The following is a 17,239-nucleotide window of genomic DNA, read 5'->3' on the forward strand; positions in this document are numbered from 1 at the left end:
GGGGTAAAAAAAAAAAAAAAGTTGTCAAAAAACTGTTGTTGTTGGGTTTTTTTTGTTACATTACTATTATGAATTATTGAACTATTATGAATGTTGTAATGTTGATGATATGGCAATATTCATATACAGTACAGGTTTTCTTATGACTGCCGGATTTCATGGCTTAGTATAGAGTTCTTTCATTGAGGAATTTTCACTTCAATAAATGAGCCTGCTTTTTCAGAGAAAAATCTTAAGATATTATGAAGGAAGCCTCCCTTAATTGTAATTAATCATAAGACATACACCATTGGAGGGGTAGCTGTAACAGGAAAACTGAAATTTGCTGACTTAAAATAAAACTTTATCTAACCAACGCGAAATTCACGATTCACGACTCCGCCCACTGGTCCCACCTGTTATTTGGACCGTGTGGTGGGTTTTTTAGTTCCTAGAGCCGGAAAAATTAACAGGCTCAACGGAGTTAAACCTAATTCAGCTCTGTTTCATCACAAGGACAGTATTTTAATATTGAGTCATGGGTATGTATACTGTACCATAAATTTATCATTCGAGCAATTTTACGAAGCAAGACGGTATTTGCATAGATATTGTAATACAGCGCCTGTGGTCAAGCTAGTTAGCTAAGGCTAACGTTTAGAATTAGCTCACTTTAAGTTGACTGGTAGCAGCACAGCAACATTTTTTACTGTTTTTTTACCAACTCACTGTAACACAGCAAGGATATATATATTTTGATCATATTCTGTATATAGAGCGGCACATTAATTAAAATTTCGCTGCTAACATGAGTTGTTTAGCTTAAAGCTAACAGCAATTTGTCGGATGAACGAACGAACACTGACGTGGCGTTACGTTATGAACAGTCAACGTTACATTTTCTTTAACCGGACGTTTTAATCTGATTTATTCCCAAACTGACGCTGTTCTAATGTAAATGATGATGATATGCGCCAGAAAGTCTTTCCAACTCTTACAATGCTCAGAACGATTTGATCCTTACTAGCTGAAACAAACTAGATTAGCAGTTCATGATATGCAGTCTACGTCCTGTTTCGAGCTGTATGTGTGCTTACATCAAGCGTCTTTATTTCTGATGAGGTCAAGTAGATTAAAACTCGCATCAGTTTAGTTGCAGCTGAAGTGTCCTGTTTTTTCAGTCGGTTAATTGCACCATACTATTCCATCAATGTCAAGACCAGCCTTAGTTTTTCTTCTCCTTTGTGAATGACTTTGAACTGCATCTGTGCTTGAAAGGCTAAAGTAAAACTGATTTTCTTTGCCTTGTAGCGGTGAACACAGGCACGTCTCTAGTGCTGTCCAGTCTGCTGTCAGTGCTGGTATTCGCTGGGATGCAGATGTTCAGTAAGCAGCTGGGATCTACTGAGTGGCTCACCATCCTGGGAGGTTTCCTGGGCTCAGTCCTCTTCATTTGCTCCCTTACTGTATCCTGCTTATGACAGCGTTGATTGAACTGCTTTACTCCGTTTTGTTAATGAACATCCCATGCTGCTGTCTTTTGTGTACAGATTCTCCAGCAAAATGTTGCATCCCATTTTCTGATTTCTCTGAGTAACCTGGTATCTTGTGTACATTTAAATGTACAGACACCACTGAGGAGTGTTCCACCTTAACTTTATTTGCAGGCATTTAATAATTTGGAAAACCTGATCTTCGGGAAGGGATTCCAAGCCAAAATATTCCCAGAGAGTAAGTGGTGACAGCCCTGAAATCAAATTCATGCACTCTACATTGTGTGCTGGTCCTTTCCTAATAGAAGATAACCTCTTTAATACACAGCTGGTCATCGATTTAATATACAAACAATATGTGCATTAATAAATCATTCATGCTCTCCTCCTCACTCTCAACTTCCAGTTCTGTTGTGCCTGTGCCTGTCACTGTTTGCCTCTGGTCTGGTACACCGTGTCTGTGTCACCACATGGTATGTGTCCTTTGCAGATCACAAATACCTACTTCAACTTCATACAATACAGTTAAAATTAGTCTCTAAATGAAAGAAAAATTATATATGTGCTTTTCCTTTGTTTCTGTTTCAGCCTGATATTCTCCCTCTTCGCACTGTACTACATCAACAAAGTGTCTGCCGCCCTCTACCAAGCAGCTGTCCCTGCAGTAACACCAGCCAAGGCTGCCAGCAAGGGCAAAAGGAAGAATTGATGAATCTGTTGGATCCCACTTGCATCCAGTTACTCAGTCAATATTACCCAGGTGCTGATGGCTAGAGCAACACAGCACTTGCATATTTTTTCACATAAGAGATTGGGAATATTACTTTGAAAGTGCTGATCAGTTAAGTGGATACAAGTTTGTAACCATTATAATGATTTTTTTTACAGTGATCTTGACTTTGAATTACAGAGAAATATCCCTGAACATAAAAAAAATACCCTTAACAGCTTTCTACATTCCATTGACAACTGTTTCCTCAGCACTCTTTATAACTGGTTGCAAAGAGATTCATACATCCCATGATTTGTGCATTCATCGACACATGAAATTGCTTTTTCGTTTGGTTCATTTTCTAATTAAACTCCATAAAAGTCTGTATGTTTTTATTCTATCAAACAAATTTTAAATAGTCCATCAGTAGGTGTATTGAAAATTGTGAGCTGATGGACATCTGTTCAGGAAAAGATGGGGGAGGAATGGAAACCGTAGTTTTTGTCTTCCTTTTCCATTACCTGTGGTTCAAACGCCCCTGACAAAGTAACTAATTCACAGCTGCTTCGTGGTCATCAGAGGTAGACTGGTTGACTAACCCAAGTGTGTGATTGTGTGCAGGGACCTGACAAGTCTTAAAAGTCTTAGAGATATGGCCATTGGCTGAGTGTCAACTGATAATGTGAACACACCACTGCCCGCTTGAAAAGGGATGGGTGATGATGGGTTTACATATCTTGTCAAGGTGACACAGGGTGGTAAAAAGTGCCAGAGTGGATGAATTTCATGTCGAAAAATGTACAGTGGTTTCTAGTTTTCATATATTTGCTCTATTTTGGGGGTTTTTGGCAATGGTGACCTAAAGGTTAGACAAAAAGAGGCTCACAGGCTTTGAACCCTGGACCAGCAGGATACAAGTCGATGGGGAAGGTGAAATCATTCCCAACAGTTCCAACGGAGCTGTTCAGTGGCCGACAGATCACTCAGTGGTTGTATTGGGCAGCTTCCAGGTGTCAGTGTAAACAGGGCGTTCCTGACAAAGAGCATGGAACTTCCCCAAGCTGATAAAGGCTTTAAAAAGCTATTTAGTATGACCCTACTGTCTCCCTTGTGTGCAATCAATTTCATGGCAAAAATTAGATACAACTTTATTAAAACAGTTTTAAGAAAGCTGTATTTTTTGTTAAATATATCTATTGGAGACAGCTGTAACAGAAGACCGGATCAGGAGAAGCCACCTGAGCCTTAAAGACCATTTTTCTTCCCCAAAAGATGTGACTCAGGCAGTCTAGGCCCAGACTTGCCTACAGGCAGCAAGTCCCAGCATCCTACAAGTGTCACTCCACAGCTTTGAGTCATTGTGCTGTGCTGTTGAGACACATGGGCAGGGGTGGTATCTGCACATTTTTCTTTTCTTTTTTTTCCACGTTATTTGCGCTCTCTCCCTCCCTCTCTCTATCCCTCCCTCCCTCATCCTCCCATCACACTGGGCGTTGCCTGGCTGCCTATAAATTCTTGAATACACTTCCAGTGAGCCCCTGCTCTCTTCACTGATCATCTCAGACCACAGTTTCTGCCTCTTTGTGTCCGGGTAAGTTCATGAAAATCATTTTAAACTCTTACCTCTCTGTCCCCCGTGTTGTCTCGCGAGCTTTTCTAAGTTGCACGAGTTTAGACAGAAAACTGCAGATTTATGAGGAAGAGTGAAGGTTATTCACCTCAGCTGCTGTGTGTGCTTTGTGTAAAGCTGCTACTGTCGCAGTTAAGGTTTAGTCTGTAGGCTTTTCACCATGTTTTCTTGGGTGGGTTTCGGTGTTGCTACGCATTACGCAGGACTTTCCACCTCTGACAAGTTGCGGCAGGACCTCCGTTATCTTTCCTTGACATTCCTTCAGTCTCCTCTGTCTTTAACTTCTGTATAGGCCCAGCTCGTTTTATGAAACTCATCCAGAAAAGGGTAAATGGAAGGAAGGCAGGGCGAGAGTGGGAGCCCTGAGATAAGGATTTTAGTATATGTGCCAGAAAATATCCAATAGCCAAAGAATGCGCTTTGAGTGCCAGTAAAAGCAACACCCATATCCTCAGTGAACAATATGTTGGTTTTGGATGAAGTCGCCTCAGTGGTGGAAGTGGAACACGTTCTTGTTGTGTACCTGCTTTTGCTCAGCATTCAGCATTCACAATTTAATCTATGAGTATAATAATGACACTCGGTCACACGCGTCCATCTCCTGTTCACACGTTTATTAAACTGAAGCCTCCTTCTGGTGTATCCCATAATACCTTTCAAGTACATGTTCACCATGGATACGACATCCCCCCTTTACTTGGAATTAAACTCTAGGTTACAACAATAACCAAAATTAGAATTTAGGATTAACTTGTGTCCCACTAAACTCATTATATTTCAACAGTGTCCATATCAGGATACTTTAAACTATCTGCTTTCAAAAACAGCATTTCCACACATCAGTAACTGCAGATTCCTTATTAACATACTTATCAAACATACACTTGTCTTCTTTTACTTGTGTCTTTGTAAACTCCTATGTAAAACAAATGCATTCCTTTCCAGAAAATATAACCTGCAATATTTTTTTTTTCAACTGGAAATTTCACTACACCATCACACAATAAAAATCATGAACAGTGTGACATGCACCCTTTTTTTTTTTTTTTTTTCCATCTCATGAACACAAGACTTAACTCATTTCACATAACTCACTCACAAACATAATCAGACAATCTACTGGGTGTTCGCTTGACCCTTTGTGGCCTAGCTGGTATGTCTGACTGTGTCTGCGTCTGAAAATCAGTTCCTGCTGGCGGAGTCTGCGCAACCGTCTCGTGTTCGTCTTCAAGCGTTGCTTCACTGTGATCAGTGTTCCCAGCTCCATTGGTTTCCTCCCTTTCGTAAAGCATGTCTTGTCTCAGTCCATTTCCTTCGTACTTTTTGACAAAGGTGGTGTTTCTCGCATACTGTGCTCCAGTTGGTGATTCCACTACAACCTTGTTTCCTGTCTTGCTGATGATTTTGTGTGGTGTTGCATTGAATGTTGTTGTAAACTTGTCAGTTTTGTCTTGTCTCAAGAGTACAGTGTCACCGACACTGACCTCTGACTGCCGTGCTCCTCTGCGCGTGTCTGCATACATTTTGCTCTTTGCTTTTTGTTCTGCGTCTCGATCACATACCTCCTGGTCCATGTGAGTCTCAATGAGCTCTGGCAGTTTCCCTCTTATTTTGCGATTGAAAAGCAATTCTGCTGGGCTTTTGCCTGTTGTGGTGTGGGCGATGCCACGATACACAGTCACATATTTCCTCAATTCTCTTTTCCAGTCTAGTCCATCTGATTGAGCAATTCTAATTCTCTTTAACAGTGACAGATTTTGCCGCTCAACTTCTCCGTTAGCCTGAGCGTATTTTGGTGTGGTTTTCACATGTGTGATTCCATTTTCCTCGCAATACTGTCTGAAAAGCTCTGACTTGAACTGGGGTCCATTATCTGACTTGCATGTGACTGGCAGTCCATGTCTGCTAAAAATTGTCTCCATGCTGTCTATTACCTTGTCTGTTGTGGTAGTAGTCAGGATGTCGTATTCGTAGTATCGACTGAAGTAATCCACTACCACTAGGATGGAGTGGTTTGACAGGAGAGGTCCAAGAATGTCGACTGCGACATCCCGCCAGGGTCCATCAGGTAACTGTGTTGGTCTTAGCGGCTCTGGTGGGTCAGGCTTAGCCACGATTTGACAGCCATGGCAGGCCTTGCAATGTCTCTCGGCTGCTCTGTCCATACCAGGCCACCACACTTTTGTTCTGAGATTTTGCTTGGTTCCAACGATACCCAAATGTCCTTCATGGGCTAGTGCAAGCGCTCTCGCTCGCAGGGCTTGTGGCAACACTATGCGCGTGCCCCTCAGAACAAGACAACCTATCGTACATAGCTCGTTTGCCACAATTGCATACTGTTTGCATTTCTCAAAATGTCCGGTGGCAATGGCTTTGCGTACCTCACCTAATTCTGGATCAATGGCTGATGCCCCTTCCACTTCTTTAGTGGTGAGTGCTTTCGGCGTTGCATTCACTGCCACAAATCTGACATATTCCTCAGCTCCATGCTCATGTTGAACTCGTTTCACTGTACCGGTCAACAGTCTTGACAGTGGATCAGCAATGTTATTCTTTCCTGCTATGTGGACCACTTTGAATTCATACGGCTGTAGCCTCAAGACCCAGCGCTCTATCCGTGCGCATGGCTTGGAACGTGGACCATATATCACCTCCAATGGCTTATGGTCTGTGACAAGATCGAACTTCCTTCCATAGATGTATGGATGCAGTCTTTCACAGGCCCAAACTAGACCTAGTGCCTCTCTCTCTGTCTGAGAGTATTTCCGTTCACAATCGGTTAGACTGCGGCTCACATAGCATACTGGAACTTTAATTCCCCTCTGACTTTGAACTAGCACTGCACCTAATCCAACAGGGCTTGCGTCCACGATCACCTGTGTTGGTGCGTCTTTGTCAAAGTAGGCTAGGGTTGTAGCTCTAGCTAACTCTGCTTTAAGGGCACTGAATGCTTGTTTCTGTTCTGGTCCAAACCTGAATGGTGTGTCTTTCCGTGTTAGACGTCTCAGTGGTTCCGACAGAGTTGCAAACTGAGGGATAAATCGGCTACTGTAACCTACAAGTCCTAAGAAACTACGCACCTCTGTGGCGTTCTCCGGCTCTCTTGCTTCGGTCACAGCACGCACTCTCTCCTCTGTTGGCCCTATTCCTTTCTCGGATAGCAGAATCCCCATGAAAATCAGTCTGTCCATATTGAACTGGCATTTCTCTGGGTTCAGGGTCAGCCCGGTCTCTTTGAGTCTCGTCATGACTGCATGTAGTCGCCTGTCATGTGTCTCTTGGTCAGCGGCATGTATGATTACATCATCTGAGATGTTCTCCACGCCTTCAATCCCAGCTAAAGCGCTGGCAATCTCATGCTGATATTGCTCACTGGCGGATGATACACCAAATAACAGTCTTTTGTATCGGTACACCCCGTTGTGCACTGCAAATGTGGTGATCTCACGTGACTCGGGAGTCAGCTCAAGTTGATGGTAACCCCATTTTAGATCTAACTTGCTGAATATGATCGAGCCATTCATGCCTTGGAGTAGCTCGTCCACCGTGGGGATTGGAAAGCGTTCCCTCACTATGGCCTCATTAGCCCGCCTCATGTCAAGGCACAGACGAACATCATTTCCAGGCTTTGGGACGATCACAACTGGATTCACCCATGGGGTGGGGCCATTCACAGGTTCAATAATGTCCAAGTCCACCAATTCCTTAATTCTGGACTCTACTGCCCCCCTGAGGTTAAATGGTATGCGCCTAAGTGGCTGGGCTACAGGTCTCACCTCTGGGTTAACGTGCAGCTTAACCTGTCTTGTTTTCAGTTTTCCCACTCCCTTAAACACTTCGGGATACTGCTGCTGGAGTACATGCCTAAGGTCAGTTACAGCAGAAATGTTGGTGCCTATTCTCAACACTCCCAGGCGTGTTGCTGTTTCCTTCCCCAGCAGTGGTTCGCCATTTCCCCTGATTACAATGAATTCAGCATGTTCAGTTTTGTTGCCTATGGAAATGTCACATGTGAATGCACCCTTGACTGCTAATGGCTGGCTGGAAGAATATGAGTAGAGTTTCCTCTCTGTCTTAGGGACATAGGAGCGACACTTTATGTGCTCTGACTTCAACTTTTCCCACGCATTTTCTCCCATTACATTGCTTGTTGCACCAGAGTCTATTAGCATTCTCACATTCACTCCCCCTAAACAGACTGTGAGTCTTTCGGGCATGTCGCCATCATTAATAGCAAACGCAAAGTCCTCCTCATTTGTATCCTCAACATTATTTACAGTCTGTTTCGTTTTCGCGCTTTTTGTGCGGCACATCTTTGCATAGTGGTCTTTCCCATGACACTTGTTACATGTCTGTCCTCGTGCAGGGCATTTTGGATCTCGTCCAATGTGATCAGTATTACCACATCTATAGCATTTCCCATCGTTTTTATTGTCTCTGTTTTGCTTTCCTTTTGCATTTCCACTTACTTGCTTCCCCCTTTTTCCTTTCTGGAAAATTTGATTGACTGACTCTGTAGCTTTAGCAGCGCCTGACATCGCAGTCATTTGCTCCTCGATGCTCTCACAGCGCGCGGCTACTTCCAATGCACATGCTAGCGTCAGTCCACGACCCTCTTCTAAAAGTTTTCTCCTTACATATTCAGAAGTGCCTTTACTTAGTATTGCATCTCTAATCTGATTGTCAGAATCGCCACCATAGCCACAGTCTTTTACTGCTTGCCTCAGGCGTGTAGCAAACTGTTGAACAGTCTCACCTTGCTTTTGGTGCAGTTTTTGAAACTCATGCCTTGCTAGCGCAGCATTAACTTGAGGCACGAAGTAGGCGTTCAAAGCATCGACCGTCTTCTGGTAGTCCGCTGGCTCGCCGGTGTCAGCCAAAGTTGAGAAGACATCCTGAACGTCTGGTCCGGCTAGATGTAGAAGAAGTGCACGTCGCCTTTGCTTTGTAGCAGCAGGAGAATCTTCGGCTAATATGAGCCCTTTTCCGTCAGCATATAGCTCAAAAGACGTTAGCCATCTTTTCCATCTGGAACCTATCGTGGCTGGCTCTGTGTAGCATGCGAAGTTCGGAATTCCTGATTTCTCCATATTAGCTAACTAAACTTACATTTAACTATGTCAACGCCGTCTTACTCCTCGTCGCCAATGTTGTGTACCTGCTTTTGCTCAGCATTCAGCATTCACAATTGAATCTATGAGTATAATAATGACACTCGGTCACACGCGTCCATCTCCTGTTCCCTGTTCACACGTTTATTAAACTGAAGCCTCCTTCCGGTGTATCCCATAATACCTTTCAAGTACATGTTCACCATGGATACGACAGTTCTCAGATCTCTTACTTGAGTATAAATAGCAACACCACAGTGCAGAAATAATCTGCTACAAAGTTTAGCATTTTTTATCTTAATTCAGAAAGCAAACAGGCTACGAAAGTATTAAAATATATACTTAAAGTAGCAAAAGTTCTTAGTATGCAGAATGGTCTAGATCAGAATTATTTATGTTCTATTTTTAAATCATAAGTATGGATGCATCAAGATGCACATTATTGTACATGTATATATTTCATCAAGGGCTCCATAAAGTTTTATCTTTATCCATTAGAATAAGGTACATCTTTATTAGTTGATGATTCTTTGCGTTATTAATCTGAATCTGCAAAGTAAATTAAGGTGTCAAGTAAATGTAGTGGAATAAAAAGTAGTCCACAATATTTCCCTCAGTAGTAGAAATACTCTGAATTACAGGTATCTCAGCATTGTACTCACGTAGCCGGCGGTACTTGAGTGAAAGCACTTTCCACCGCTGAGTAGCCTACTGCTTTACTGAAGTTAATGTGGCAATGCCCCAATGTCAGTTCGTCCACTCACAGTTTACGTTACACATTTTAAAAGTTAAAAAGTAAATGAAAGTTCCATTTCACTGGTAATTTATACATTAATAGAACCCTGATTCCTAAAAAGTTAATAATAAAATAATAACAAAAACTGTAATGAAATAAAACCGAATGTGATAACTTGCTGATCCTTCCTGACATATACCCAACTGAAAGCAAAAAGACAATATATTTAATGTTAATATATTTTATGTTTAATGTTTGACCTCATCAGCTTCATTCATTTTTGTAAATATCTGCTTATTCTGAATTGGAGCGACGTTCACCACTTTGTGAACACATGATTGGATAAAGGTTGTTACTACATGGGCTCAGGCACGCTTTGTAGAACCGTTGTTGGTAAACAAAGTTTGTTTGCAGATGATTGCTTTCTGGGTTTCACACAGCGTCCCAACTTTTTCAGAATTGGGGTTATACATATAAAATAGGCTGTTGGCTGATGTAAGTGGTCCAGAGCCAGCTACAGATCAAGGTCTGTATATAGTTTGATAGATAAAACTATAGCAGGGTATCACTCTCATTGGTGATCTGTATGGAAAATGTTATCCTGCACAAAAACTCATACCAGCTGTCAGATAAGTGTGAAATTTCTACCCTGACTCGTCTTTCTTCCTTCCAGCACCCATTTCTGCAGCCATGACTGAGTTGGAGAAGTGCATGGAGTCTCTGATTGTCATTTTCCACCAGTATGCCCATCAAGACGGTGATGGGAAGACCTTAAACAAGAAGGAACTGAGAAAACTGGTTGAGAATGAGCTACCCACCTTCCTCACAGTAAGAATCTCTTGTCCTCTATCAAACCAAATCTCTGTCCTCTATGTATACTTATGTCCCATCCCTCCACATACAACATAACTTATTGCTCTTGCTTAGCGCTGCTCCCTGAACTTGTCTCTCTTGCTCATGCAGAAGAACCCCAAAATTCTCGACCGCATCATGAAAGATTTGGACCAAAACAAAGATGATAAACTGGACTTTGAAGAGTTTCTTCCACTGATCGCCGGGCTCTCAATGGCCTGTGAGAAGTGTTACATGCTCAATGAGAAGAAGGGCAAGAAGTGATGGGCTAATACTCATGCTGATTTCTTTTTTCTTTTTTTTTTTTTTAGGAGTAAGAGCATTTTGTAGCATGAGTGTGTGTCAGCTTCACAATTAAAAGCTGCCTTTGAAAAGATTTCACCTTCGGTTTGTCTTATTGCTCTTTTAGTCTGTTTGGTAGAAAAATGTTTTTGTTATTTTTTCTGACTCTTGACAAAGCTTTCCTCTGGCTGCATACTGTTTCATACGCGCTGTGCCATCTATTTCTTGCACATGTGGAACCATTATAGTTGAGAGGAGTTGCCAGAAAAATGCCCCAGAAAGTGAATATTGATGCGTTCGCATCTGAAACGCATCATTTCACCCATAAAAAATGTTCAGTTGTGGCAGCAGGTTTTTTTTTCACAATATATAAATGGTTCAATATGGGAATGTGCTGATAGCAGATGAAACCTGGGTGCAGCACACATGCTTGTATGTCATGAGTTGTGCCAAATAAACATGCTTATAAGTGCGTACGACATTGGATGGGGTTTGGAGGTTTGTGGTTTTTGCAGACGGCAGAGTTTCTCTCCTGGCCCTCCTCCAGTTTGGATAACAAATTCCTTTCAACTTCTGTGCACATTCTACTGTCATTTCACACAAGAAGCACGGTCAGGATTTTCATTGCAAACGTGAAGATCCCTGAAGGGACTGAACCCCACATGTACCAGGCAACATGGAAATCTACAGATGTAGTCATGTGTTCGTCCATCTCGTTTTTCCTCTCCTCCCCTGCAAGGTGAATCTGATAGTATTCAATAAGCGAAAGTAATACGGCCAAAGTGTAGAGAGGCTGGCGCGAAACAGTTCGCTCTGACCTGTAAAGGGGTTTGGCAGGGGGCAAGAGAGGGGAAGAGAAGAAGAAAACGCTGCCCTACTGCTGCCTCAGTTTTGCCAGAAGCCTACAGGTGTTTTGATTTGTAATATTACAAAAAGCACCAGCGTTACTCATAATATTTCAACAATACCACGTCATCTGCCTTTAATACTGTTGCTCCGTTAAAGGTTATAGAAGAAGTCAACCGACAGAATCACTCCATGGTTGAGACATAACAGTGTTAATGAGATTAAGAGAATCTGTCGAGCAGCTGAAAGAAAATGGAGGAAATCTGGGCTCACAGTTCACTGTAATATCTACAAAGAATCCATGCCTGTCTGTAATTTAATTATGTCTGGCAAGAAAGGATTACCTTTCCAAGATTATTACAGAGAATATTGAGATAATATTCTCCACCATTGACCAGCTACTCAACACTGCCCCCACCTGTCGGCAGTTCTCTACATCAAACTGTGAGGAACTTGTGTCATCCATCAATAACAAAATAACCTTAACCAGGATCTGCATTGCTGCAGATGTTAACACAGATGAGCTCAGTAAACCCTGTAAAAAGATGTAACCATGGGAAAATTTACCTGTATCGCATTAATTGAGCTCTGCAAGACTGTTACAGAGTCCACCTCCTGTGTTGACCTTGTACCTACAGCTTTTTTAAAGCTGGTGTTTGAAGGTGTTTCAAGCTGTTTGCTTAAGATTATAAATGCATCTCTGCAAACAGGCATCTTCCCAGACGACTCTTAAACAGTTGCTGTAAATCCATTACTAAAGAAACCCAACCTAGATGGTAACACACTCGCTAACTATAGGCCGATTTCCAACCTTCCATTCAACAGCAAGTTAAAACAATAGTTGTGGTATGAACATTTGTGAATCAAAAAGATGCTGAAAAACAAATTCATGCCATTACTTTAAGCTGACTCGATTACTGTAAAGAAAAATTTACTGGCCTCCCAAAATAACACTGAAAAACTTCAGGTCATTCAAAACTGCAGCTCGGCTATTAACCAGAACCAAGAGGAGAGAGCACTTTAGTTTAAGTTTATTTCAATATTTACTCAATTATTCAGTGGTTTAAATTTAAATTTTATGCTATGCAATTCTCTTTGTTTTCATCATTATTCTATCTTATATTTACTATTATTATCAAGTGGGTTTTATTCTCTTTCTTATATCTCTTTTACAGTAATTTCTTTATCCTTGTTTGTGAGTTTATTCTAAGTCTTTTTTATGTGAAGGACTTGGTGCATGTGATTTCTTTTTAGAGCACTCTGAGCTGCATTTCTTGTATGAGGGGCGCTATACAAATACATATATTTTGTTATTATTGCATAAACAGTGTCTTTGTTCTGTCCCAGTAGGACGTGGCTGCATGAAATCAAAGCAGCTAAATGGAATTTTCCTGCTGTCTCAAGTCAGTCATTAATTAACATGCAGTCCATCAGTGCTGTTGGACAGACAGTGCAGAGTGAGTGCTGCAGCACACCACAGGTGAGAGGAAATTTAAATGTCAGCAACAACGGAGCACCACCTGCTTTACAAATAAGATACAACTAAAACAAAACAGTGAGGGCAATCCCAGTTCTAGGCTATTGATTCACTGCTAATTAACGACTAAAGGCAAGCAAGTAAGTTCTCTGGGATTTTGGGAATAGGAAGGCAAATGGATGCTAAATAAGACACAACAAGTTAAATATCAAAAAGATACTTACACTTAAATGTACTTAAATCTACTCTCTTGGGGAGTTGGTGGTCACAGTTCAACCAGCATGTGTAGCCTTTAATAAGGACGAAACATTGCAACAACAATGAAAATTGTTGATTTGGTCCTTTAAGCAGGGAGTGATGTCTTTAATTCACCTCTAGATGTAGCCAAACTCTTAAAAACCATTTTGACAGTCTGCCCAGAAACCAGTTCCACAGCTGAGGGAGGAATGACCCTGTTTTATAAGGGTGCTGGTTTCAGTGACGGTGCGTTAAACCAGATTTGAACATGCAAATGCAATATCCACACTGTTTACCACGTCACGACAAAGAAAGAAAGAAAACACGTTGTTACAGGGTGTGGTTTAGTGTAGTGTGTTGTTAGTGTCAACAAGACAAGGTGCCTGTTGATGATGGTGCAGGAGTCGTCATCAGCAGGCCACATTGCTGCTGCACTACTGACCAGCTGGACAGAGCTCCCAGTTGGATTTGCAGTTTATATGATCATTTATAATTGTTCCTACGAGAACATTTGTCTTTTCTGAGCTGACGGTTGTGCCTACTCCCTTGTAAAACTTGCAAGATATGCATTGCACTAATTAACATAATTATAGGGTCACCACTTATGGCCTTCCCACTTCTGTTTGTGCATACCAAAATGCAGAGAAACCTGTAGTCCACACCCATGCATTTGAGAAAAAATGTAATTCTTTTCACTGCTGTGAGGCTCTGTTTTTGTGTGGCTTTTGAAAAAGATGTCACTGTTATGACTTTATCTGCAGTTCCTTTTTGCTTTTCAGGTGGATTATTTTGATTATGAGGAGAAAATAGCCACAGCAGCGTGCGACTGTTAGATCACATAGAATAATGTATCACATATCTTTAAGCAATGTCTTTAAAACATTTACGTCTGAGACCGAATGGTTATTTCAAGGAAGGAGTGCAAAGCTATTTCTATTGACTGAGAAGCTATTTCTATTTTTCATGTTCATGGTGCAAACTTACCACTGCAGAGGCACACAGCCTCTCCAGCAGTGAACGTGTAACTCACACCTCAGCGAGCAGAGTGTGGAAAGATGAACTTTTTTGTAATCAGTCATGTGTTCGTCCATCTCGTTTTTCCTCTCCTCCCCTGCAAGGTGAATCTGATAGTATTCAATAAGCGAAAGTAATACGGCCAAAGTGCAGAGAGGCTGGCGCTAAACAGTTCGCTCTGACCTGTAAAGGGGTTTGGCAGGGGGCAAGAGAGGCGAAGAGAAGAAGAAAACGCTGCCCTACTGCTGCCTCAGACGAGTGGAAAATGGAGGTTGATTTACATAACAGGATTAACAGGAGTGACTTGTGTCAGATCAGAGATTTTCAAGTTCACAGGTTAATTTTATTTACTTCAGTTGACCTAAAGCAGGATGTTCACAGATACCATCAGTTAAAGTTAGAAACATGCATTCGAAAGCAAATTCAGCTGTATTCAAATACCAGATATAAAATACATGTATAAAACTGACATTGTTGGCTTGCACACACTTTTCCGTCTTAGCTACTTAAAAGCCAGAGTTTTTTAAATACAAAAAATGAAGCGTTTAACATCGTGGTGATAGCTGGAGTGGCATGAAGCTCTGTTTTCATAGTATCATCCCTGCCCGCATTTGCAAAACAAATAAAGGATGAAATGAAATATAGCCCTGTGGATGTAGAACATTAGCAAAGCCCTAGGGCAGTATAACACCTGCACACGCAAACATAGAGACTCCTCTGAACAAACACACAAGCAACGTCAGCAAGTGCCAGCATTTGTTGTACACAACACAGACATAAACATCTCTAGTTAATATTTTCTGTAGTGTGCAGTAGTTGTGTGACAGAACTGATGGAGCTAGTTTGGGTGGAGTAGGGAACATTTCCAAAGCATGAATCATTGCTGGTGTGTGTGCCTCTCACGCCACTATGCGTGTGATCCTGTGTGTGTGTTTGTGGATGGGTGTGTGCACGTCTGACAGCGTGTGTGTCGACTCTTTAAGAGGAGGCTTTCCCCTCAGTCAACAGTCTCACCTGGGACCGCTGACACGGACGTGATCTCTCTTCACCTGGTGAACGTGAACTAGAAGGTGAGTGCCGATGAGAAGCAGGGTGTCGGGGAAGAGACTTTTGTGGGAGGAAAGAAAAAAGCAGCATTTATTCAGATGCTGAGCATTAAAAGGTGCAATGAAGTGCTAGAATATTGACTGGCATTATTGCTATTAAAACTTGAGCGAAACTTATAAAAGCTTTATTCAGCGCTTCTGCAAACTTATTGATGTTGAACCACCGACTTTTCTATCTTATGCTCTTTAAACACTAATATTACAGCGCACTATGTGCCTCTAATGGACCACTATATAGACTGCGTAACCTTTGACTACACAGTGCCTGCAAAGTATCTTCTGTTCATCCAGTTTGTTTTAAAGCTATTTCCTCCTGCCTTTATGTTATGTTATTCTGTTATCTTTTCTCCAGCTACAGCCATGCCTCGTCTGGATGAGGTCATTACAAACCTCGTGGATGTATTTTTGGAGTATTCTGGTGATGAACAAACGAAGATAAGCAGAGAAGCAATGAAGAATGTGTTGGATCAAGAAACACAAAGCCCTGAATTCAGAGTAAGACAAATATAATAATGATAATTCAAGTGTGCTTTTGTGCATTTCAAGCTGCTTTTTAACTCTAACAATGTACTCTTCAGGAAAAAATAAATGCAGATGACATTGAGGAAGCCATGAAAATCATCGATAAAAACCGTGACGACGAGGTCAACTTCAGAGAGTTTACTCGGTTTGTGTTAATCCTGGCCAGATCCCACTACTGCAAAAGGACCGGCAAGACTTGCAAGCCCAAGGGTGGCAAGGGAGGCAAGGGAGGCAAGGGAGGAAGGGGAGGAAAGGGAGGCAAAGGTGGCAGAGGTGCCAGGAGAGGCCAAGGTGACGAAGAGGGTGGTGAAGAAGAAGAAGACGAGGAAGAAGAAGGTGAAGAAGAAGCAGAGGAAGACTAAAGAAGATTAGCTACGACTCCTTGAATGTGTATGAATGCTTCTAAAAACATTTTATATATGTGACAGATGTATGTTATTACACTGCTGACCTTGAAAACAGATGCTACCGGTGTTTGGAAAGCTCAAGCCTGTTATGTTTGAAACATGCACCGAAAATGGGACATTCGTTGTATCTGTGTCAACTGGTTTTCAAAGAACATTCTATTCCTGAAAATAAAAAGCAGTGACGAAGTGTGATTTGTTGTGAGCTTCCTCGTCTGTTTGTGGCAATCACTGCATGTGCGGTGATTCGGGGGGATTCTGGGGATTCGGTGTCATTGCTGTGGAAGGAAACAAGCATGGACTCATCAAACATTAAGCAGACGTCGCTCACTCTGTCCTCCAGTGCACATCGCTGTCAGTGCTTCCTCAGTGGAGATGTCCGGTCTATTTTGTTGATTGATTGAAGTCCACAGGTTTAAGCTTTGACTGACATCAGATATGCTTCATGTCATAAAACTCATTGGAAATATCTATCTTTCAGTTTTGCTCTTATTCAATGTTTTTTGTGTCAAATCACATGAATTAAACCCCACACAGCTCGGTCTCTCAGGAAAAAATGACAAAAACAATGAAAGTCCCAACTCCTCAATGCACAGTGGAACTATAGCTTCTCGTTTATTAAAAACGAAAACCCGGGGGCACTCAGAATACTTTGCTTGAGATGTGCGGGGTTTGTTGTCACCCAATAGTCCCTTCAGAAGTTTGAACGGCGCACTCGCTCTGCTAAGGAAGACGCAGGTGCAAGCGATGGGAACGTGTCCACAGGGGCTGAAAGTGTGACTGTATGGCACCACCAATTTAATCAATTTGTATTCAATTTGGCGTCCATTCAAGTGGC

At 41.9% G+C, this 17,239-nt stretch overlaps 2 protein-coding genes across 3 annotated transcripts; both read left to right on the forward strand.

Moving 5' to 3' along the window:
• Window positions 1-385: 385 nt before the first annotated feature.
• On the forward strand, window positions 386-2,567 carry krtcap2 (keratinocyte associated protein 2). The gene is made up of 5 exons (XM_041943219.1): window positions 386-521; window positions 1,291-1,445; window positions 1,647-1,710; window positions 1,879-1,945; window positions 2,061-2,567. Exons 1-5 carry the CDS (start codon window positions 518-520, stop codon window positions 2,179-2,181), a joined length of 411 nt encoding a protein of 136 aa, XP_041799153.1. The 5' UTR covers window positions 386-517; the 3' UTR covers window positions 2,182-2,567.
• A 1,068-nt stretch (window positions 2,568-3,635) lies between these two features.
• Window positions 3,636-16,596, forward strand: LOC121610369 (protein S100-A1-like). 2 transcript variants are annotated; one of them, XM_041942419.1, is made up of 5 exons: window positions 3,636-3,775; window positions 10,335-10,489; window positions 10,625-15,439; window positions 15,828-15,970; window positions 16,054-16,596. In XM_041942419.1, the coding sequence occupies exons 2-3, from the start codon at window positions 10,352-10,354 to the stop codon at window positions 10,775-10,777; spliced, it is 291 nt and encodes a 96-aa protein (XP_041798353.1). In that variant the 5' UTR covers window positions 3,636-3,775; window positions 10,335-10,351; the 3' UTR covers window positions 10,778-15,439; window positions 15,828-15,970; window positions 16,054-16,596. The 2 variants fall into 2 exon arrangements, with proteins under 2 accessions (XP_041798353.1, XP_041798352.1); XM_041942418.1 differs by lacking the exons at window positions 3,636-3,775; window positions 10,335-10,489 and having other exon boundaries at window positions 14,610-15,439.
• Window positions 16,597-17,239: the final 643 nt, after the last annotated feature.

This window comes from Chelmon rostratus, chromosome 8, assembly GCF_017976325.1.
Source record: "Chelmon rostratus isolate fCheRos1 chromosome 8, fCheRos1.pri, whole genome shotgun sequence".
NCBI classification, from domain to species: domain Eukaryota; kingdom Metazoa; phylum Chordata; class Actinopteri; order Chaetodontiformes; family Chaetodontidae; genus Chelmon; species Chelmon rostratus.

Excerpts from the sequence above, each read along its gene's own strand:
- LOC121610369 (XM_041942418.1), top strand. The coding sequence starts at position 15,836 with ATGCCTCGTCTGGATGAGGTCATTACAAACCTCGTGGATGTATTTTTG. Across the intron at positions 15,971-16,053 it reads CACAAAGCCCTGAATTCAGA|GAAAAAATAAATGCAGATGA; the intron begins GTAAGACAAATA and ends TGTACTCTTCAG.
- krtcap2 (XM_041943219.1), top strand. Across the intron at positions 1,446-1,646 it reads TCTTCATTTGCTCCCTTACT|GCATTTAATAATTTGGAAAA; the intron begins GTATCCTGCTTA and ends CTTTATTTGCAG. Across the intron at positions 1,711-1,878 it reads AGCCAAAATATTCCCAGAGA|TTCTGTTGTGCCTGTGCCTG; the intron begins GTAAGTGGTGAC and ends CTCAACTTCCAG.